The sequence below is a fragment of the Sarcophilus harrisii genome, chromosome 3 (assembly GCF_902635505.1).
Source record: "Sarcophilus harrisii chromosome 3, mSarHar1.11, whole genome shotgun sequence".
NCBI lineage: Eukaryota > Metazoa > Chordata > Mammalia > Dasyuromorphia > Dasyuridae > Sarcophilus > Sarcophilus harrisii.
The window spans coordinates 606,701,919-606,726,844 of NC_045428.1; the positions used below are offsets into that span (position 1 = coordinate 606,701,919).

The 24,926-nt window shown below is 37.3% G+C and overlaps 1 protein-coding gene across 3 annotated transcripts in view; it reads left to right on the forward strand.

Annotated features, from left to right (window-relative positions):
- Window positions 1–24,926, forward strand: part of LOC111720139 (zinc finger protein 345-like) — a 74,485-nt gene that overhangs the window by 12,440 nt on the left and 37,119 nt on the right. For 2 of the 3 annotated variants that reach the window (XM_031963996.1, XM_031963994.1), the window contains exon 5: window positions 4,813–9,927. The exons of the other annotated variant lie outside the window; for it this stretch is intronic. In XM_031963996.1, coding sequence (XP_031819856.1) covers window positions 4,813–6,986 — 2,174 coding nt within the window. In that variant the 3' untranslated portion in view covers window positions 6,987–9,927. Of the gene's footprint in view, window positions 1–4,812; window positions 9,928–24,926 lie in introns of those variants that run through there. 3 annotated transcript variants of the gene reach the window in all.

The following is a 24,926-nucleotide window of genomic DNA, read 5'->3' on the forward strand; positions in this document are numbered from 1 at the left end:
CAGCCCTCCTGAGGCTTTTCCAGGGGTGGGGATGAGGCATTTGATTTAGGGAAGGAGCAGGTAGGAAGAGGGATGGAAACTCTGGGAAGACACTGGGCTAGCCCCTGTCTAGCTATCCCAAGGCTAGCATCCTGGGAGGATTTCTGCTCAGAATGGCCCGGGCCAGAGCGGGGCAGTGGAGCCAAAAAGTGGCATCTGATTTTTGGGAGATGAAGGTTCAGAGCTTCTGTGAGGGTCCTTTGTAACCAAAATGCTGAGATTCTTGGAGGCAGCCGCCCCAGGGAGAGAACTGGGAAGCAATCGAGAGGTTTGGAAAAGGTGCTGTGGGGAGTGGGAGAGGGAGGCAGTCAGGGAGAGGGCCAGGGGGGCCTGAGCACACGTAGGCCCAACTGAGGTCACAGAACCCGCACTGTGTGGACCAGACAGTCCGGGCTCTGCTTCCCTGCAGGCCTTGGGATCCTGTGTCCTGAGAGCGGCCAGAAAAGGCCGAGGCTTGTGGGAGTCCTCCACCCCCAGTCCTCCTCCTCATCTCTGTAGCCCAGTCTTGGTCTCTGTTCTCAGAAAATAAATGGCAAGCTGTGTGATAGATTGAGACTCCTGGGAATCCCAGGGAACCAGAAGTTTGGTTGTCTCTTTGGGGTCCCTGGTGTTGAGTCCGGTCAGATCCTGTCAGCTTTGGAACCAAACAGAGGGAGTCCTGGGAGCTGAGCAGGGACTAGGGAGGGACCGAGGCCTGAGGCCCAAACCTGCTTTTGCAGACTGGGTGAGAGACCGGCATCCAGGCAACGGACTGGGGGTGAGAGACAGGCTTGGGATGAGAGACCGGCATCCAGGCAAGGGGCTGGGGGAGAGCCTGGCATCCAGGCAACGGGCTGGTGGCTGTGCCCTGGTCCCCGCCCAGGCCCCAGGCAGACAGTGGAAATGATTCAGTGCCCACTGTGTGCTGGGCACATCACTAAGCCTGGGTGCAGAAAGGAAGGCAGACGTGCATCCCTGCTGTCCTGAGCTCTTGTCTGGTGTCCAAATCCAGAGAAGGTATTGAAAGAAGCCTCAGGGCTGAGCCAGCAAAGGAAGGCATTTTTGTATGGAAAGGAATTGAGTTCAAGAGGGAAATCAGTGGATAGGAGGGAGAAGAAGAGCTGTTTAGGGGGGAGAGTAAGGTTGGTGAGGAAATAGTCAAAATCATAATAATCATGATAAGAAGAACTACCGTATTGAGGGCCTGCCGAGTGCCAGGTGATTCATCTGTATCCTGTTTAAGCCTTACAAGCTTGGGAGGTAGATGCTATTATCTCCTTTTTTTAGATAAAGAAAGAGGCAAAACAAGGCAACAGGATTCGGAGAATGTCATGTGTGTTGTAAATGAGTCTTGATTTGAATTCAGGTCTTCTTGATACCAGACACAGGGCTCTGTCCATTATGCACTTAATTGTTTCATGGTAGATAGTAATTTTGTGTCATAGAGGAAGCATCAGAGAGGAGAGATGAAAGGATAAGAGACTTTGGGTGTCAGTCATCTGGGACTGGGGTGGATGGCAGACAAAGTGAGGGCAGGAATGGGGGTCATGCCGGTTGTATAATTAATTAGTGGTATGAATCCCTTTCTCTTCCTGCAGCTACTCTTTATTTTTATTTTTTTAAGGATTGAGGCAGAAATAAAGAAGACAAATAATAAGAGGATATCTTGGAGCAAATATGATGAATTATAACAATATGACAGTGGGATAAATCCACCCATAAAAGCAGAGGAGGTAGCAGAAAACATTGGAGAGCCGAACTAGATAGCATTTTGTGTGGCAGAAAAAGCATTATGATGAAAAGTTGCATTCTGTAATAGCCCTCATAGTCGTTCCTCTGTCTCCCCTTTGACCTCGTGATGAGCATTAGACTTAATTTTTTTTCATTTCATTTCATTTACTTATTTTTTTAAAGCTTTTTTATTTTTCAAAACATATGCACGGACAATTCTTCAACATTAGCCCTTGCAAAATCTTGTGTTCCAATTTCCCCCCTTCTCCCCACGCCCTTCCCTAGATGGCAAGTAGTTCAGTACATGTTAAACATGGTAGAAATTTGTGTTAAATCCAGTATATGTATACTATTCTAGATTATCGGAACACTAGACTCAAAAGAATCCCAGAGAAAGGAAAAAGATCCATTTACACAATACAAAAATATAGCTTCAGTTTTTGTTGTTGCCAAGACCTAGAAAATTTCCCTTCTCTTGGGAAATGACTGAACACATAATGGTTTTAGAATATAATGGAAGATTATGGCACCAGAAGAAATGATCAGAGGCACAGTGTCAGAGACACCTGGGAAGAATTGTCTGAACCGATGTAATCAGAAGCAAGCAGAACCAGGAGAAGGGTTTATACTAAAGCGATAGGGATCGATGCAATGAACAGCCCTGACTCCAGAGCACTAGTTCCCTAAATCTTTTGGTTTTAGAACTTGTTTCAGAAATACATAGTGTTGTGATGCTGGTCCTTCCCTCTCATTTTCCCACAATTATTTGTTCTCCTCATAAGGCCTCAAATTTATATATCAGATGCTTAGTATAATGACTCAGATGACTTTCACTCTATAAAGATCCACATTAATATTTCATTATCCTTTGTAATTATAAAATATAAAATTTTATTCTATTTTAAATTTTGGAATTATGGGCTTTCTATCAGAATTTTTTTTTTTTTTTTAACAAATCCTACAAGATTTCAGTTCATTCATTTGACAGATTTTGGTGACTAGGAATAGCATTTTTAGTCCAATGTTACAACTTGGAAAATATTGAACATAATATATGCAATTAATTTCAAAGTTGGGTTTTTTTTCCTCTGGACAAAAGTTTGCAGTATTGGTTCAATATTGGATAAACCCAATTCTCAATTTGATTCTGCATGAAGTTGATTACTAATGATGACATAAAGAGGACAATGATAACTAACATTTATATAGTGCCTGCTGGTTACTCTGCTAAGTGCTTTACCGAAATCATCTCATTTGATTTTCACCATTGCATTGGGAGTAGATATTGTTACATCCATTTGACAATCGAAGAATTGGAGACAGTTAAGTGACTTGCCCAGAATCTCAGGGCTAGCAGGACACTGAGGTGCGATTTGACTTGGTTCTTCCAGACTGCGAGGCCCAGCTCTGTTTCTCTCTGTTACCAGATCCTTGCTTTATAGAATTTCACATTATACACATTTGACCCTCTTGGGCTGCAGGGCCCCTTGTCTGCCTGGGTCAGGGAGGCAGTGACCAAGGCCTCTGCTCCAGACACTGAAGCCATACCAGCTTCTGAGGGGAGGAGGGATCTGCAGAACAGCCCATTCATGTTAAATGATTTTGATTTATTATCTGATTGCAGTGTCAGTGTTCCCTTACACATAAATAAGGTGAAAAGGCTTTGGGGAATTTTAGAAACTTTCTTGTTGAGATAGAAATTTTTGTTTTGTTTTGTTTTGAGCCCTCAGGGCAGTCAACAAAATGACTATATATTAGTTACCATATAAAAGATAATTCTCGATTGGCTAATGATAAGTAGTATACCAATGGTAAACGTAGTTGAACTTGAATTGTGTATGTTGGTTTGGTGGTGGTGGTTGTGTTGCTGTTGTTGTTCGGTCGTGTCAGTTGTTCCGACTCTTTGTGACCCTGTTTGGAATTTGCCATTTCCTTCTCCAGCTCATTTTACAGATGAGGAAACCGAGGCAAACAGGGTTAAGGGATTTGCTCAGTCACACTGATATTAAGTGCCTGGGCCATTTTGACCTGAAGATCTTTTCCAGGCCTTCTCTCTGGCAGTATGGCACCACCTAGCTCCCCTTGAATTATTCCTTTTTATATACCAGGTACAAACACACACATGCAACTCTAAAGACATAACTACTTTGTACCACTGTACACTGGCTACACTGTCACAGAAACTCAAAATGCGTGTTGTTACCTTGGTAACAAAATTGGACGTTTCTTTGCTGCGTAAGGTGCCATCAAACAGTTGTAGCTAAAACCCCTTGGACATCATCCTGAACCTCCAGAGTTTTCATGAACCACTAAATGGGCCATGGTACTAGACAACCGATAGTGACTCATGTTACTTCCTGACAGAAGGATCTTGGACTCAAGATACAGTGTGAGACATTCTATATAATAATGAATTTGTATGAATATTTAACATAAGTACAGTAAAATGGCCTAATATCTTTGGATCTGAATAGAAAAGAAGAAAAGTTGGATGTAACACTGACAATTATCACGCAACATTTAAGAAGAGTAAACCTATTTCTCAACTTAGCATATGAAATTTACCAAGAATGACCTTGTGATAGTGCATCCAAAGTGATCAGGACAGAATAGCAAGAAGAGAACCTGAGACTGGCAGAGTTATAAAGGTAATCAACCACAGGCATTTGAAGAAAAGATAGAAAGTGGAGATGGAAGTGGAGAAAGGCTGTTTAGCACCATGGATAGAGCATGCTCAGTCACAGGTGTGAGTTCTAGTCTGGCTGCAGGGCTGTTGATCAGGATGAGCCATCGTGAGCTTGTGGCCTAAATTGGGAAGGGTAATGAGAATACTTGCCCTGCCTTTGTCACAGGTTTGTTGCGAGGATCCAGTGTTATTGTTTGTGAAGATCTTTGTGATCAAGTGGCATTTCCACAGATTGAGTCTGTGTGTTTAAGTTTTAAAACTTTTTTTTTAAATTAGGGAAATAGAATATAAATCAGTTTATTTTCTGCCACCAGAGAAAAGAACATATATTTATGTGTGTATATCTTTCTGTATATATGATTGTTTGTTTTCTTTAGATGTAGAGACCAGGTTTGAAGTGAATGAGATGACTACAAAGCTGAGGATTTTTGTGGAAGAATCTGGCCAGCAAAGATTCATGAGTGATGGTCCCTCTGACTTCAGTTTGAGAAAAATTTGTAACTCTAATATCACGGAAGATAAAAATCCAAAGAGTGACCATGAAGTTGATGAAATTGGAAAGGAAGTCAATCAATCTTCAGTTCTAAATCACCATAACAAAATGACCTCAGGGAATGACTGTTTTCAGGGTAGTGAATCTAGCAAATGTTTTAATGAAGAGAGAGAGCCTTTCCAGTTCCATGAAAAGCCTCCTGAAATAGAGATAAATCAAGCTAATCAACAAGAAATGGCCTTCACCTCAAGTTCAGACCTCATTAGACATCAAAAAAGTTTTACTGGAGAAATGCTTTGTGTAAGTAATAAAAGTGGCAAAGATTTCAAGGAAAACTCTAAGCTCATTGATCATCAGAAATCTCACGTTACAAAGGTGCCTTATGAAAAAAATAAATGTGAAGCAACCATATCCCATCACTCATCTCTTCCTCACCATTCTAGAACTCATACTGAACTGAGAACATATGTATGTAAACAATGTGGGAAAGTCTTTGATCAGAACTCAGATCTAGTACCCCAGAAGATTCATACCGGAGAGAAGTTTTATAAATGCAATGAATGTGGGAAGGGTTTCAACAACACACCACTCCTTACTGGCCAACAGAAAATTTACACTGGAGAGAAAACCCATAAGTGTGACCAATGTGGAAGAGCTTTCAGATACAGCTCCAGTCTTGTTTTACATGAGATAATCCATAATGGAGAAAAACCCTTTGAATGTAATCAGCGTGGAAAGGCTCTCACCGAGAGGGCCACTCTTGCTAAACAGAAAATCCAGACTGGAGAGAAACATTTTAAATGTAATCAGTGTGGAAATGCTTTTACCCATAAGGGCCATCTTACTTTACATCAGAGGATCCACATTGGAGAGAAACCTTGTGAAAGTGATGAAATTGAAAAGATTTTCACACCGAGGGCCCATCTTGCTTCACATACAAGAGTTAACACTGGAGAGAAACTTTATGAATGTAAACAATGTGGAAAGGCTTTCAGATGCCGATCCCGTCTTACTGATCATGAGAAAACCCACACTGGAGAGAAACCTTACGAATGTAATCAGTGTGGAAAAGCTTTTACACAGAGCTCCAATCTTGCTGTACATCAGAGAATCCACACTGGAGAGAAACCATTTGAATGTAAACAATGTGGAAAGGCTTTCAGATACAGCTCCAGCCTTGCTAAGCATCAGGGAATCCACACTGGGGAGAAACCTCATGAATGTAATCAGTGTGGAAAGGCTTTCAGAATTAGCTCCAGCCTTGCTACCCATCAGAGAATTCACACTGGAGAGAAACCTTATGAATGTACTCATTGTGGAAAGGCTTTCAGAATTGGTTCCAGTCTTGCTAAACATCAGAGAATCCACACTGGAGAGAAAGTTTATGAATGTAATCAGTGTGGAAAGGCTTTCACACAGAATTCACATCTTGCTGCACATCAGAGAATTCACACTGGAGAGAAACCTTTTGAATGTAAACTATGTGGAAAGGCTTTCAGATCCAACTCCAGTCTAACGGATCACCAAAAAATCCATAATAAGGACAAACTTTATGAATGTAATCAGTGTGGAAAACCTTTTACAAAGAGCTCCAGTCTTGCTGTACATCAGAGAATCCACACCGGGGAGAAACCATATGAATGTAATCAGTGTGGAAAAGCTTTTACACAGAGAAACCATCTTTCTGTACATCAGAGAATCCACACTGGAGAGAAACCGTATGAATGCAATCAGTGTGGAAAAGCTTTCAGAATCAGCTGCAGTCTTGCTAAACATCAGAGAATCCACACTGGGGAGAAACCTTATGAATGTGATCAATGTGGAAAGGCTTTCACACAGAGGGCCAATTTTGCTAAACATCAGAGAATTCACACTGGAGAAAAACCTTATGAATGTGATCAGTGTGGAAAGGCTTTCACAAAGAGCTCCAGTCTTGCTATACATAAAATAATCCACACTGGAGACAAACCCTATGTATGCAGTCTGTGTGGAAAGGCTTTCGAAAAGAATTCCAGTCTTGCTGCCCATCAGAGAAAACACTCTGGAGAAAAGCCTTAGAAATATAATCAGTATGGAAAGGTTTTTAGAATCAGCTGTGGTCTTGATAAACATCAGAGACTCCACATTGGGAAGAAACCTTATGAATGTAATCAATGTGAAAAGGCTTTCACCCAGAGGGCCACTTTTGCTAAATATCAAAGAATCTGTTTTAGAGAGAAACCTTACAAATGTAATTAATATATTAATGTCTTCAAGCAACAGTCATCTGTTATTTTCCTTTTGAGAATTCATATTGGATAGAAATCTCGTCACTACCATGTATGAGCAATGGCATTCAAATGGTATTCAAAACCTGTTTGGTATTAGAAAATTCATTCTGATAAACATCTATGTATGGATTCCATATAGGAAGGCTTTCAGCCAGACAACAGCTCTGTTTTATAATACTGGATTCATTGTAGAGAGAAGCCTTATTCAAAAGGAATGATAGCACATAAAAGCAGTGGTTATGGGAAAGGCTTCATCTAGGGGTTATGCTTGACCATACATTGGAGAATCATGCTGAAGATAAAACTTATGGATCTTATTAACAAGAGAATGACTTAGACTTCTCAACAGAAGAGACCTCAACAGATTTCATACTGTGCATAGAAGCCTAAAAGTGCAATGAATTTTTCTCTGAAATCCTAATATTTAACTTTACTTCTCAATATTTCCTGGCATTCATATACTGTAATTTCTTTAGCCATTACCCAATTAATTGATACTCATTTTGTTTCCTATTGTTTGCTGGCATGAAGAGTCCTTGTATAAGTGTTTTGGCAACTGTTGGACATTAGTTTCTCTCATGCTTTCTTTAAGCAATTAGGCGACCCAGTGGATGAAGTGCTGGGCTTTGAGTTACAAGGCCTGAATTCAAGTTCAAATTTTTGGCACTTACTAGTGGTATACTGGTCCTTGAACAAGTCAAGTAACCTTTATCTAAGTTTCCCCATCTGTAGAATAGGGATAATAAGAGTATTTCTTTCCCAGGGTAGAGGTGAGGATTAAGTGAGGCAATGTTTCTAAAAGTTTTGCAAGCATTAAATCACTGAGGAAATACTATTTTTATGATTACCATTCCTTGGATCATAAGTCTCATACTAAACTCAGTTGGCTAAAACACAGTTTAGTCATTTTTTAAAATTCAAATTGACCTTTGGAATAGAGTAGAAGGTATTAATTGTAATGGGCTTAAATCCTGACTCGGATGCTCTAGCTCTGTAACTGAGCAAGGAGTAACCTTTCTTGTGTTTGACTACTCATCTCTAAAATGAAGAGGTGGGATGCAGTAGTTTCGATGGTCCCTTCCTATTCTAAATCTGTGTTCTCATTAAAAGTATGTTCATATGTCTCTTTCCTATAGCCTCTTCCTATATTCTAGGAAGGAGACTTGGCAAGGCCAAATCTGAGGCTTTACCAGAAAGCAGTAGTCATCAAAAAAGATTTTCCTCTATTTAAAATTAAAAATCTTGAGAAACTAAGAAATTTTGTAATATATAAAAGAATATACAAAATGTAAAGTATATCCAAAATATATGTTTTATTCAGTCAATTCAAACACCTCTACTTTAGGGTTAGTGCTTACTAATCAAGATACAATTCTAGAAACTGGAAAGTATACTGGCAGAAAATAAATAAGACCTAGCATCTCACATTGTTGATTAGCTCTTAAAAAAACCCAACTTAGATATAAAAAGTCATCTCAAACCAATCAGAGGAACCTTAAATGAGATATAGTTATGGATAATAGAAGATTTTATCTCCAGTTAAGGGACAGAGAGGATAACAGGAAATAGCAAATGTGACTTCAGACATTAGATGTAAGTTTCAGGGCAAATCATTTAATCCCAATTGCCTCCAAAATTTTTTTTTTTTAGATTGCCAAAAGTGATTAGCAAATGAGCATCAGAAATATTGTAGAGAATTTATTTTCCTCAGTTGTGTAGATTTGCATTTTTCATTTCATAGAAAAGCATCAAAAATTTGACAGGAACCAATTAACTGAAACATATTTATGGCAAATTTCCCTTATAAAGGCCTTGTATGCAAGGTGTATACAGAACAGGTGGAGATTATATACAGGAGTATAAAAAATGGATAAAGTAAACATTGGTTGATTTGTTGTTGGCCTTCACTCTCAAATAGCACCAAAATGATACCAAATTGGAGGCAAGTTACTGTGTCCAGTTGGAGCTCAGAAGGCCCTACCACAAGGCAGGCTCAAATAGTCCGTATGAATATTTGGATGGAGATCCTTCTAAATTTGAGCATCTCATCTTCCTTTTGAGCTACTGCAATGATGCTTTGCTAATAGAGCATAACACCTTTGATGTAGGCACACTGTACTGGGTAGTCCTTTCATAGCATCTCCCACGTGATGCCATAATAAACATGGTCAGAAGCTATGGACATTTTTCAAAAGAAGAAATGCAAATTATCAACCACCACATTGAAAAAAGTATCTACAATCGCTAATCCAAATCACTAACAATTAGAAAGATTTAGGGACAGGTGGGTGGCTTGGTGGATAGAGTATTTTCAGATTCTTAAAGGTGATTAGAAAATGAGCATCAGAAATATTGTAGGGAATTTGTAAGATTCAGGGATAGGTGAGTGGCTAGTCAGGAGGACCTGAGGTCAAATGTGACTAAATGTGAGTTTCTGGGCAAATCACTTAACATCAATTGCCTCAAAAAAAAAGTTCAGATTGCTAAAGGTGATTAGAAAATGAGCATTAGAAATATTGTAGGGACTTTGTTTTGCTCAATTGTGTAGATTTACATTTTTTTCCTTTTTCATTTGGGAGAGGGCATATCAATGGGAAAGAAAATAAATATAATAATTAAAAAATAAAAGCTTAATCAAAAATGCTCCAAGTCAGTAATTAGATAAATGCAAATTAAATTAACTCTCAGACTCCATCTCATCTGTATGCAGTTGACAAAGAAAAAAAAAAGCACAGGAAGGACTGTAAATAGACACATTAATTAATTTACTGTTGGTAAGGTGGAGAAGGCCTCCACCAAATCATGAAATTAGGTATTTCTGATTCATTGATACCACTAGATGACATGTTCTCTTAAAGGAAAGGGACTCAAATATACCCAAAATAATGACACCAGCTCCTTCTGTCATGTTAAGAACTGGAAAATAAGTTGTGATGTCCTATAATAGGGCAGCAGGTGAACAGATTTTGGTTTGTGAATGTTATGGAGTAATAATATGCCTTAAAACAGTCAATTTCAGTGAAAACCAGGAAGATTAGTATGGATTAAGGCAGATTATAGAGAGTAATTGCTAACAATTACAGGAATAGTTCTGAAGGCCAACAATTTGGCAAGATGTCACTCCTTTTATGATTTTGTTCTATACCGGAGACTTATCAGGATATGTGAAACTTGTCTCCACCAAGAGGGGATGCATACTATATATAGAATAAAAAGTATATTTTGGGAAAGGGACATAGTGTGGGAATTTGTTTTCCTTCTCTATGTGATTTCATTAGTAATGTTTTAATTGTTGACTTTTCACTTTTGGGTAGGAGAGGATAGCAGTGTGAGGGGGATTAGGAATAGGATTGACCTTTCTATACCTTCTTTGTGCCAAAGTAATGAAGGAAATTGATGGATTGTAATAATATGCACAATAGGACAGAAAGAATAAGAACAGATCTGAAAGTGCCATGTTGAACTTTTTATTACTCAAAAATAGTATGCATATTAAACTTTTTATTACTCAAAAATAAAATATGCATATTAAAACTTGTTTCATGTACAGTCTTTTCCCCCTTCTATTTTATGTTGTTTTCAAGATATTTGTTTTATTTCATGTTTGTGAATTTCAAAATTAAAAAACAATAAAATATTGATAGTTTTTTCCATTCTCAATTTTGAAAGCATGACATGAAATGGCAAAATTATTTTCAAATGACTTTATTTTTGTTAGTGCTTTAGAACACATGTCATTTATGGTTATTGAGATTTTGGAAAACTCCCATGACTCATCTATTGAAGGGTAGCTCTTGTTACTCTTGAGTGTCAGTTTTCTTCATATCTTGAATATAAATGACTTTTCCTGTTCATTTTCCTATAACATTTTATATATTCTCCACTCTATCATTTCTTTTTTAAATTTGACCTTTATTTATTTTATTTAAACATTTAAATTTTATGTATTTGGAATTAGCTGAGTTTTTTTTTTAAACCTTCATCAGTGAAGGAAATAGTCATCTTCTTTTCTTTTATTAACTCGGTTTTCAAAAAAAATATATATATATTTTGGCTCAGAAATTCTTCTAGCCAGTTGTTAAAAGTGCTTGAATGTTTTCTTTTTTTAAAAATTTTTTTCACCAGTAAAAATTCCATGTGCCTCTGCCACCCACAACTCCCATTATAAATATGTATAATTGAGAATAAAGTTCCTGCATTGTCCTCTCCCAAAAATATATATTTGTAAAATTTCTATGTGATATTAAAAATATGTATATTCTTGAGCAGTTCCTATTTAGAAAATGCTGTAAGTCTTTTTTGTTCTAGTCTCGCTGGGATATTGTTCAAGTCTTGTTTTCTTTTTGCTTATCTTTCTGTGAAATTGAGATGGGGACATTGAAATATTATCATTTTGCTACAGAGTCTTATAGTGCAATTAATGTTTCTTTTATAAAATGAAATGTTAAGCAATTTTAGTAGTGCTATTGGTTGGTTATCTATAGTTCTTTTTATTCTGATATAATTGCTTATTTCTTTACATGTTTTCAATGATTGTTTCTGCTTATTGTGATAGCATGATTAAAACAGCTGTTTTTGGATTTATCTAATTGGTAGTACATTTCTTTCTTATCTCTGATCCCCCCAGACCATCATTTTTATTCAGTGTCTTTAAAAAAAAAGTCTCATGTAAACAACATTCTATAAGGTTTTGTTTTTTTAATGTAATCTATCACTGTTTTTTATGAGATAGATTTATATCTCCTTCCTATCCCTACATGTTAATTAAGCCTTTCCCTAGATTTACTTTTTTGCTTATTCATCGCTTTTTATTGCTTACTTTTCTGTAGATATTTAATTCTCCTCTTTTGTTCTCATTATCAGGTAGAATCTTCTCTTCAAACTATTTTATTTCTTTTAAAAATTATTTTTATTTTCTGGTCTTTTTCCTTGAAAGGATTTTCCCGTATTTCTCTTTTTTATTTATTTTTCTGACTATTCCATCCTTTAGTTTGGATTCATGACACTTACATGAATTGGTCCTTCCTTATTTTCTTTATTCCTTATGGCATTAATATTTTTGAGATATCAATTTTGACTTTCTTCTTCTAAAGAGATTCTGCTGTTGTCTTGGGGATATTTTCCTTGACCCCCTCCCCTTTTTGTTGTTATTTTTCACTCATAGAAATAGGAATTCTTAATAAGGAGGAACTTCCCAATTGTCAGAATCCCCCTGTGCCTTGATTGTACAGTCCATTCTTGACTCTTTTTGTTCCCATAGTCATCTTTCCCATTGGCCCTGACATCTCTTCTCTGGATCCATGCCCTTCTACTCTTTTGGGCGTCAGTTGCTCCCAAACCTGATTTCTTTTCACCTTAGACAAGATTAGTGACCTTGTGTAAGCAGCAAATCTGAAGAGAATAGCTATTAGATGTTCTCCATCTCCTTTTAGACGATATTGCTTATCCCATGGGTGCATTTGTCAGTGGTACTCTCTCCAGCCACTGAAATGAGACTCCCCCCTTTTTTTCCTCACCCATTCTGCTGTAGGTGCTCTTATTCCTGAGAGACTACAAGAGTCAATTTCCTTCATCTTGTGCCTTTGACGTGATTAAAGTACATTATACATTCTTCCATCTCCGAATTTCTTCCCTTCTTTTTAAGCCTCTTCCCATTTTGTAATTTAGTGCCACAAAAACTGCATCAGTTTACCTGAAGGATGGGATGAGATTAATCTGTGATTTTTCAAGCCTATTTTTCCCATTATCATGGCCTTCTTCCCTGTTTGGTCACATATGTCCTTAATGATTCTTATATTAAAGAGTATTAAGATGGAAATTTATCAATGAAAATGCTTAAAATGCAACCATCCTTGTGCAGAGTAAATATATATTTACATACATTTCTAAAAATAAAAGAAAGAGTTCGTTAGGTATCTTGAATTGCTGTCAGTCTATCCTAATTTAGATGTCTTTTAACTTTCTTAAGTCTGTTTCAGTCTGAAGTAGATTATTCCTATTTATTTTTAGTTTTAAGTTAATGTGGACCCCAGAAGTTTGCCATATATTCAAAACCATGTTTTCATCAATCTTATTATGCTTTCAAAATTAAGTTTTTAAGTTCCTGACAAATAATTCCAGAAAGATTAAAAATTTTACATGAAAATGTATGTAAAGCCGAAGAGATGATAATTTTTGTGCAGATATAGGCTTTTTTATTTTTAATGTAATAAAGTACTGTTATACAGGTTCAGGCAATAAGAAAAATATGCTTTGAGCCTCTATTAGTACAAAGATTTGATTTGTTATAAACTGGTGGGAAGGGATAAAATTCAGACATTTAAAATATCAAGTGAGAAATAACGAGAAATGATGATGGTTTATTCTAGATGGAGAAAATCTTGAGTAGTAGCTCTCTTCATCTTGTATTTCTTCTTTTTTGTATCCAGATTTTTGTTGATTTGAAGGATTTTAACTTTGGAAGTTAGAACTAACTAGTATTAAAAGAAAACTGATTTCTGACAAGTTTATTATAAGTTTTGTGGATAATGCATGTGTTGTATATTTTAAAGCTTAAAACCTAAAATTTGAGGCTGAAGAGTGTGCTCATTCTTTGTACTTCTTTTTGATGATTCTTTTATTTTATTATTCTGTATTTAGTTAAATATCTATGGAAACTTTTTAGTCATTTTTAGATTTTTATCTACTAGCAGAAAATCTTTGTGACTCAGTCCCATTGGATTACCTTATGAAATTTGACAAGTTTTGGATTTTTAAAAGTACTTTCTAAGTCTTCTTCAGATTTAAAAGCTATGGATTCCCTTGTTAATAGGTTTTTTTTCTGATCCTTTCCATTTTTAATTGTGTGGGCTTCTTACTGTTTTTTTTTTCCCTCTTCATCCATCAGCTTCAAGCTTGTGTCAGATTTATCAGATGGAGATTTCCATTCCATCCCATTGTTTTGAAAAAAAAATCCAAGATTGGTGTAATTTATTTGTGAGACAGGGAGAATTCCTAATATATTCTGTATACAGAATCCCTGTATACAAAAGTACACAGAAAATTGATGAAGCCAACTTGGAGCTTGGGTTAGGATTAGGTTTTGCCTGACCATTGTAGAAATTGATTATTGTGTAAAATTGTTCTTTCCAGATCTCCTTGTTCCCAAAATTCATTTGCAACCATGAGGCTACCTTGTTTTGAATTTTTTAAGCTTAGTCACAGCAGAGAAGTTAGACCATGTCATCATCATTGCCATGATAACCTCTTCTTTCGTTGGATCAGTGATATATGCTTAATGATTTCCTCTTCAGTTTCCATTCCTCTTCCCTACCGGTGTAATTAATCTTCTGAAACATTAAAGAAAAATTTTTTTAAACCAGGCAATTGCTATTATTGCCACTTCAAATAAATAAACATCAGCCTCAAACTGATACTTAGTTGTAATATATAATAGACCAGTAACCTTTTCTCACTGGGTACATCCATGTAGTCAAGGATAGATCTCAGACATTCTCAGGATGATGGGAGGACTAGTCAATGGGAGTCCCATCCAGCTATAAAGTGGAGAGTGGGCCTTCCATTCCATGCCTGGAACTACTCCTTTTCTCATTAGAACACATTATTTTATTCCCTCTTGTGGCAAAATAAGCTCATGTTATTTGCATTTCTTTTCCTTTATATTTAATGGGATTTGTCCCGATTATTTGCAGAATTTGTTTCTTGTCAGTAGACAAAACAATATGAGGTTTGCAGTCTCTATATTTTTTTCTTTTAAGAATTTTGAGATCTTAATTCTCTTCCTCCCTGCCCATCTTGCCTCTATTCATTGAGAAAGCAAGGCATGTGATAGGAATTATAAATGTGAAATCATTCAAAATATATTTCCATATTCGCCTTGTCTCAAAAAACTTAGCAAAGAAAGTTAAAAAAAATTATACTTTAGTCTTCCTTGCCATTAGAAAAAGAGCTGCTGCAAACAGTTTTACACATGTGGGTCCTTTTCCCTTTTTTTTGATCTCTTTGGGATACAGATCCTAGATTCTGCCATACTATTTTCCAGTTTTACCAGCAATTTTTGTCAGATGGTGAGTTCTTATGCCAGAAAATGGAGTTTTGGGGTTTATCAAACACAAGATTACTGTTGTCATTGTCTTGCGTACCTAACCTATTCCATTGATCCACCACTCTTTCTTAGCCAATACCAAATGGTACTGATTTAATATTGTGGTCTACTTGCTAGTATTTTTTTTTTAATTATTTTATTCTGAACATAAGAATTAAAACAGGCATTTCCACAATACAGTAGAATAGAAAAAAAGATGATTGCAAATAAACTACAAATCTTTTACATACAACTTTCTATTCTTTTAAAATGTATAATAAAGTTATCATGTAACTTTCTTTTTTCCCCATTTTTTCTTCTGTACTCATTTTCCCCATCCTGGAAAAGGTTACTATTATTCACAGATAAATCATTCCATATAGAATTCATTCAAATAGAAATCCTTCTATTTGTCAGTTCTTTTCTGCAGATGCAGATAGCATCTTCCTTCATAAGTTTTTTGTGGTTAATTTGTGTATTTATATTAGTTAAAATGATTTAGTTGCTCAAAGTTGTGCTTAAAACAATATTGCTGTTACTGTATACAACATTCTTTTGATTCTGCCCATTTCACTTTTCATTATTTCATGCAAGTCTATCTGTTTTTCTAAAAATCATCAAGCTGAACATTTTATTGCACAATAGTATTCCACCATAGACATATACCACAACGGGTTGCTCCATTCATCAATTGATGTGGGCATCCCCTCAATTAAATTTTTTGCATCTATATTCAATTGGTCTATAGTTTTTTTTTCTGTTTTTGCCCTTCTTGATTTAAGTATCAAAATTATGTTTATATCATAAAAGGAATTTGATATGACTTTTTTTTGCCTATTTTCCGAAATAGTTTGTGTAATACTGGAATTGTACTTTAAAAGTTTGGTTAAATTCATTTGGAGGATTGTGAATCTTTCTGGTCCTGAGGATTTTTTTTTCTCTAAGGAAGCTCATTTATGATGGCTTGCTTCAATTTTTTTCCCTAAAACAGGATCATTTAGGAATTCTATTTCTTCTGTTAATTGGTGCGCCATTCATCCATTTCCCTTAGATTGTCAGATTTGTTGGCATATAATTGGGCAAAACAGCTTCTACTGATTGTTTAAATTCCATCTTCATTGGTGGTACATTTGTCCTTTTCATTTTTAATAGTGGTAATTTGGTTTTATTTCTTTAAAAAATAATATTGGTTAATATATATATTTCCCCCATAAAATCACTTCCTATTTTTATTTATTATTAGTTAAGTGATTTTTAAAAATTTCTAATTTTATTCATCTCTCTTTTGATTTTCGGTATTTTCATTTTGATGTTTAATTGAAAATTTAAAAATTATTCTTTCTCTATTTTAAAAATTGAATGCCCAATTTATTGATCTGCTTTTTGCCTGTTTTGTGATGTAAGCATTTAGGGATATAAAATTTCTCCTCAATATTGCTTTAACTGTATCTCACAAATTCTGGATGTTGTCTTGTTGTTGTGTTTCTCTTTAATGAAATTAAAATTCTCTTTAATGAAAGTACTGATTGTGACATATTCTTTTGGCACACTTATAATTTTTAGTTTTCTCTTTCTCAAAGACTTTCTGTCTACAAGACCAATATGTTCTACTTGTATGTGGATTGGACTAATTTTTTTAATGCTGCTATTTCTTGCCTCTCTTCTCTAGATGGACCTTCACATCTGTGTATTCTCAATTAGTTATCCTTGTTTTTTTTGGTGACACTTGCCACAATGGAATTTTTTCCTATTTTGCATGTTATTTCTGTTGTATAATCCGTGAATTTTGCTTTTGTGATTCTAATTTGTCTTTGAAACCATTCAAGAAAGTCATGCTGCCAATCTATCCATTCTTCAGAATTCATATATCTTATAACATATGTCTTGCAATCCTCTTTTTTTTTTTTTTTTTTTGTTGAGGCAATTGGGACCAAGTGACTTGCCCAGGGTCACACAGCTAGGAAGTGTTAAGTGTCTGAGGTTAGATTTGAACTCAGGTCCTCCTGACTTCAGGGCTGGTGCTCTATCCACTGTGCCATCTAGCTTCCCCTTACTTTTTTTTTTTTTTTTTTTTTAATAATAGCTTTTTAGTTTCAAAGTATATGCATAGTTTTCACCATTCACCCTTGCAAAACCTGGTCTTCCAATTTTTTTCCCTCCCTTCCCCTACCCCTTCCTCTAGTTAAATATCTGTATTAAACATGTGTAATTCTTCTACGCATATTTCCTCATTTATCATTGCAATACTTTTTTTTTAATTAGCCTTTTATTTACAGGATATATGCATGGGTAACTTTACAGCATTAACAATTGCCAAACCTCTTGTTCCAATTTTTTACCTCTTACCCCCCCATCCCCTCCCCTAGATGGCAGGATGACCAGTAGATGTTAAATATATTAAAATATAAATTATATACACAATAAGTATACATGACCAAAACGTTATTTTGCTGTACAAAAAGAATCAGACTCTGAAATATTGTACAATTAGCTTGTGAAGGAAATCAATGTAGGTGGGCATAAATATAGGGATTGGGAATTCAATGTAATGGTTTTTAGTCATCTCCCAGAGTTCTTTTTCTGGGCATAGCTGGTTCAGTTCATTACTGCTCCATTAGAAATGATTTGGTTGATCTCGTTGCTGAGGATGGCCTGGTCCATCAGAACTGGTCATCATATAGTATTGTTGTTGAAGTATATAATGATCTCCTGGTCCTGCTCATTTCACTCAGCATCAGTTCGTGTAAGTCTCTCCAGGCCTTTCTGAAATCATCCTGTTGGTCATTTCTTACAGAACAGTAATATTCCATAATATTCATATGCCACAATTTATTCAGCCATTCTCCAACTGATGGACATCCATTCAGTTTCCAGTTTTTAGCTACTACAAAAAGGGCTGCCACAAACATTCGTGCACATACAGGTCCCTTTCCCTTCTTTATAATCTCTTTGGGATATAATCCCAGTAGTAACACTGCTGGATCAAAGGGTATGCACAGTTTGATAACTTTTTGAGCATAGTTCCAAACTACTCTCCAAAATGGTTGGATTCGTTCACAATTCCATCAACAACATTGCAGTACTTATTAAGAGATACCTGGACCCTTTTCCCTTTTCTAGAGGTTATTTTTATTTGTTATCCAACTTTTCTTTTGCTTTATTTTCTTATGTTCCAGATCTTTAATTGAGTTTTCCTCTTCCACAGATCTTTGGTAACTGCAGTTTTTTCCCTTGATTTTTCCCTATTACTCCTTTTCTGATCCCCCATGATAAAAGTGCCCTAGGACAATGAATTTCAAAGTTGTCCCCACTTCCTCCCAGTTTGCTGATTGACCTAGACCTCTGCCCCAAACTAGCTTTGGGGAGGACGGAATTGGCCCCAGCTAGCTTCTTCCCCCAGGTTTAGTCTAGTACTGCCCATGCTTTTGTCCTGCTCCAGTTACTTCTTTTCTTGTTTTCTCTTTATTTCAGAGGTCATTTCTGCTCCTCGCTGCTATAGTGTTGCTCACTGTTCTTAAAATCTGAACAAATTTCTACTGTTTGGATCTCTGGGGCACTAGGAAGATGGGGGTGAGGGTAGTGTATATCAGTGGTTCTCCAAGTGTGAGAATCTTGGAGGTCCCTGAAACCCTTTCAGAGGAGCCACAAATTCATAATTAGCTTTTATTTCGAATATAGTAAATATCTGTAAGTATAACACCACACAATCAAAAACTCTTTGGGGAGACTCTCAATATTTTTTAATAGCATAAAGATACCGAGAATAAAAGTTTGAGAACCATTGGTCTATAAAGTTGAATTCTCTTGCAAGATATTCCTATCTATGGGGTCAGTGCTGTAGGAAGTTGTTGAGTGACATAAGGATTAAAAATTAATCTTCTCTGCTATTCAAATTTGTATTTTCTATGGTTTTCATGTAACTTAGATCCCAGCTTTCGAAACTATGGGTCTCAACTCTAAGGTTGTAACTAGATATGGGTGGTCATGAAATTAGGATTTATTATCAGTAAATGTTTTGATTTGTATACCTATTTTATATACCTGTATAATTGGGGTCACAAAAAGTTTAAGAAGTCTTGATGGACTATGGAGACAGCTGAAATTTCTTTATCTGTCATATAATTCCTATTTTGGAGAGGGTTAAAGACTGTGGGGATCAGAGAAAAGATCTCCTCTCCATCTTGTTGGTCCTATGGGAGGCTAGATCTTCTCAGATCTCAGTATTAAACTTGATTTGTTTCAGTCCTGATCCACTCTTGCAAGACTTCTTGTCATCTGCACACGGCTCAGTGATCATGGCCTCAGTACTTTAAAGCTGGAAGCGTTCTATGAGTAATAATGTTTTAGATTAGCAGAAGCAGCATCTGGGGGGTGCCACGGACACTTAGGAGCTGCCTGGCCCTGGTCATTTCACAAACTCTTCCTGTGTCCTTCATTGTGGAATCTCTAAGATGGTGATCCTATGCTAGTTCCCAGGATTGGGAATGATACTTTACATGCATATATATATATATATATATATACATACACATATATACTATAATCTATTTGCCAGGATTGGGAATGATACTATATATACACTATAACCTATTTATTTCCCAGGATTGGGAATGATACTAAGTATATACACTATAACCTATTTATTTCCCAGGATTGGGAATGATACTATGTATATACTATAACCCATTTTCCAGGATTTCTTTGAGATTCAAATAAGGTGATAATCCCAAAGCCCTTTGTAAGACTGTGATACAAATGCCGCTGTTATTATTCTCCTATGATCCTGACCATAGCCCTTCTGAGTCAGGTGCGATAAGTGTGATGAAGGGCTCCTGGGAAAGACCAGAAATGAGACTTGAGGGATTCTCCAGACCCCCCAAGGGGAGCTGAGGAGGTAGAATGTCCCTTGTAGGAACAGGGAGTGTGGAAGGAGCCACGGACAAGTGGACTGGCAAGATGGGCAGGGCCAGCTTATGAAGCGCTTTCAAAAAAAGGAGTTTCTGTGGTCCTGGAAGTCATTTTTTGTGCCCTGGGCATTGTATCCACAATAAACAAAGTGCTTCCCCCAAGTTTTCTGCTTCGATGTTCCTGAACTCTGAAAGTCCTTTATCTGATCATCACTTTCCATCCTTCCCTGTCCCTACTGCCATATAAATAACTCCAATCCCACCCTTCCCTGACATGAGAATCTCCAGTCCCTCACCCCTCTGCTCTTTCCCAGGTCATCTCTCCCATGGCTACTTTCTCCCCCTTGCCTTCCCTTGGTGCTTTGATGAATCAGCCCAATTCCTTCTTGAAGCTCTTCCCTCTCATCCTATCCCTGATGAGACCCAGCCAAAGCTGGCCTTGGATTGCTCCCCATCACAATCCTTGCCACTCTCCATGTGCTGCTTAATCAAGGTGGAGAAAGTCACAAAACCAGGGCAGGTGTGTCCACTGTACATTTAGGTCAGATAATATTGGCTGCACCCCTACTTATATTTCCTGAATGGAGCCCACTCAATTCCAGATCTTGTCATCCTTCCTCAGGGCTCCCATTGCTTCCCTGACACCTGAGGACAAATGGAGGCCATTCCACAAAAATCCCTGGGGCTTGAGGGAGAAAGTGTGGAATTCAAAAGTGGAAAACAAATGTAAAGAAAAAAGTTTTAAAAGTAACTGGGGAAAATATTAAATAAATGATTAAAAAAAAAAAAAAAAAGCAAAAATTCCCTTCTCACTCCCCAACCTTTTCCTCATCTCCAAGCACCAAGATGCCTTCTGCTACGGTATCCTCCTTCACCCCTGTCTCACATGGAGACATACTCCTCTCCCCAAGGGAAACCTCTTTCTGGACATCCTTGTATGCATCTCTGCTACTTCTCCCCAGGATTATCCTTTCACTAATAATCTCCACCTCCCCAATCTCCATAATCTCTCTGCACCCTGGCTTCTTCCTTTCTGGACAAACACAGTCATACCATCGTGCTCCTTCAAGAGCCTTCACCTTTTGGCGCTGGCTCTCCTCCCATATCTTTTCTCCCCTTCTCAGTCTAATTCCTTGCTCCAAGGAGGGCCACCTCCCAGTGCCTTCTTCTTCCTCTGCACTCTGGCTTCTGACCTCCTTCCCCAAGTAAAACTGACTCCGAGTCACCAGCAACTTCTTAATTGCCAACTTGAGAGGCTTTTTTTCCAGTTTCCATCCTTGCCCTCTATGCAGTCTTTGGCATTATGGATCTCCCTCTCTTCTGGGTTTTGGGACACTGAGGGCCAGGTGCACATCCATAAATTGATAAAAGAGGTCAGGATTCACCAGTTGGAGGCCCTGTACTTCACACTGTAAGCTGAAGGGGATCATTCCCAAGTGTTTTGTATTCCCTCATTCTCAGAGGATCCAATCTCTTCATATATTTTCACAATCATGTTGTTTTAGCAGTTTAATCTAACACACATTGAGAGGGTACTTTGTGAATTTTTTAGAAAATGTTACCATTTTTTCTCAGTTACATGTGAAAACAATTTTAAAATTTCATTTCAAAAATAATTTCAGAGTTTCAAAAGCTCTCTTTGCCTCCGTGAGAAGGCAAGCACTTTTGAGATAGATTATGCTCACATAGTCATACAGTACATATGCCCATATTAGCCACATTGTAAAAGAGAAAAAAGAAAACCAAGAAGAATAAGAGCAAATAAGGATGTAATTTGATCTGTGTTCAAACCCCATCAGTTCTTTTTGTGGAGCTGGATGGCTTTCATCTTACATCCTTTGGAATTGTCTTGTATCATTGTATTGCTGAGAAGAGGTAAGTCACTTGCAGTTGATCATTGTACAGTAGCAGGTCTCTCTCTCTTGGCTGTGCTCAGTTCACACTCAGTTAATACATCTTTTCAGGTTTTTCTGAAAACCCAGGCTGCCCTTCATTTTGTGTAGCACAGTAATGTTCTGTCACAATCATGTATCACAGTTGGTTTAGCCATTTTCCAACTGGTGGACACCAATCCAGTTTTCAGTTCTTTGCCATCACAAAAAAAAAAAAAAAAGAAATATTTTTGTATACATAGAACTTTTTCCTTTTTCTTTGATCTCTTTGGGATTTACAGGCCTGATAGTGATATTTCTGAGTTAAATGATACACATGGTTTTATAGTTCTTTAGACATAATGGTATATAGTTGTAGATTTCTCTCCAGAGTGGTTGGATCAGTTCACACCTCCACCAGCAATGCATTAGTGTTCTAATTTCTTCTGAAATCCATGGAGATCCATAATGCTGAAGATTGCATACAGGAAAAAAGCCTTTCAAATTGGCAATTAAGAAATCACTGGTAAAAACTGGGCTGGAGAATTTAAAATGAGCCAGCAGTCTCAAACTCCTTTTGCACCCTTTTTTCCTTCTCTCCTGCCTAACATTAATAGCAGAAATCTCATGCAAGACTTCTGTCTCCCTGCCCTGTCTTTTATGGATTCCCTTAACAAACAGTTACAAATATGTCAGATAAGAAAGCAAGCTAACCTCTTTGCTGGTTTCTGTCAAATTCTATAAAAAGCCCTATGTCCTTTTGTTTGGCAGCACACGCTTTGGATGCAAATCCTGTGGACCAGTAGACTTTAATAAAATTTCCAATTAAAAATTAAAAAAAAGAAGTCACTGGTGACTCTGAGCCACTTTAACTTGGAGGATGAGAAGCCAGTTTTTCCCATTCATATTCCTAGCTTGTTCATTCATTGTTTGATTTAAATTTTTAATCCAAAAAACATACTCTCTCTTTTCTACGAGCCCTAATCAAATTTTACCTAAAACTGCTTTATAAACCAGCCTGCATGACCCACTTGATTGTATCCAAAAAAAATTTCCAATTTCCCAGCAGGAGAGACTCATATGTTGTATATGATTATATGTCAACAGTGAAATATATCATCCCCTGATGGGCTCTTTGGAAGAAATTAAATCTCTCAGAGAGTGAGCTTCTTACACAATCTGCCCTCTCCAAATTTATAAGAATATGACTCTCTGATTGGTTGAGTGAAAAAAATGTGCTGAGCTTTGTTATTGAGCTTTCTGTTATTGGGTGTCCAGGAGAGGTCTGTGGACCACGATAGAGTGTGGTGGAGCTGCAGAGAGTCAAGGAAGTGGGGAGAACTTCCTCCTTGCCTCTTGTGGCTGGACCTCAGTCCCTTTCCCAGCACTTTCCCATGTGGCTTCAGGCTTCCTTGCTTGGCTGAAGTCATTCCCAATAGGTTGCCATCTCTCCTTTTACAAAACATTTAAGGGTTCCCTAAATTCTCACTCTGATCATTAACTGAGGTATCAGCATTGTCGCACACCACAGACATCATGCTGCAAGAATTTTCTGAGACCTTGCTAGCCGAGGCAGGAATAAGCCAGCACAGGTTATAGATGGACAAGTAATCCCCAGTTTATTTACTCATTCACAAGGGAAAGATGTGCAGATTTCCGGCAAATAACAAGGAGACATAAGATTTTCTTAAATGAGTGATGCAAAAAAAAAACAACAAAACAAAACAGAATTTTATTCTATTCTATTAACATCATATATAATATAATATATAACATGGGATCTTTAAAAAAAAATTAAAGGGAATATTCCATGCAAAAATAAACATAAGAGAAGAAAATTATAGGAACTTAAGAAGTAGAACAGATTAAAAAGAGGAGGGTTACTTGATAGCACAGTGGGGTTAGGAGAATCTGAATTCAAATTTGGCTTTAGACAATTAATACCTACTACCTGTGTGACTCTGGACAAATCACTTACCTTTGTGTACACACACACACACACACACACACACACACATACACACACACACACACATTCTTAAGGTCACTGAAAAAAACACAAGGCGTATTTACTGATCTGGAGCCAGACATCCTGGAGAATGAAGTCAGGGGCCTTAGGAAGCGTTGCTAACAATAAGGTGCCAGCGTTTTTTGGAGGGATTTAAAATCCTGAAAGATGATGCTGGTAAAGGGCTGCTCTCAGTCTGCCAGCAAGTTTGGGAAAGATACCCCAGCCCACTGGATTTGAAGATCAGTTTACATCTGCATCTTAAGGAAGACCAAAGAATGTTCTCGTTTTACACGCCAGCAAGGCTCCATTCGAAGCTTCCCAAGAGCAAGCTGGCCTTAGTAAGCAGTACGGGAACCAAGAATTATCGGAAGTACAGGCTGGTCTTCAAAGGGGCTGAGGAGTTAAAAGACCAAATCAACTTTGGCTGGATTAGGGAGAAAGCCAGCGAGTTCCAGAAAAACAAACAAAAAAAACTTTTACTTCTGCTTCACTGACAGCCTTTGTGTGGACCACAATAAAATGTGGCAAGCTGTCAAAGAGGTGGGAGGACCTGGATCATGTTACTTGTCTCCTGAAAAACCTGTCTGCAGGCCATGAATCAACAGAACCAAATGTGGCCTAACTCCTTGGGCTAATATTGGGGAGAAAAGGATGACCAGATTGTATTGCCGCCTTGTTTATTTAATTTATATGGAGAGTACGTCATGTTTTTCGACTGGACAGATAAAAAAGCAGAATCAAAGCCTTTGGACAGTGGAAGTGTTTTTCTCTCTCTCTCTCTTTCTTTCTCTCTTCTCTCTCTCGCTCTCTCTCTCTTTCTCTCTGTTTGTCTCTCTTTTTCTCTGTTTCTCTCTTT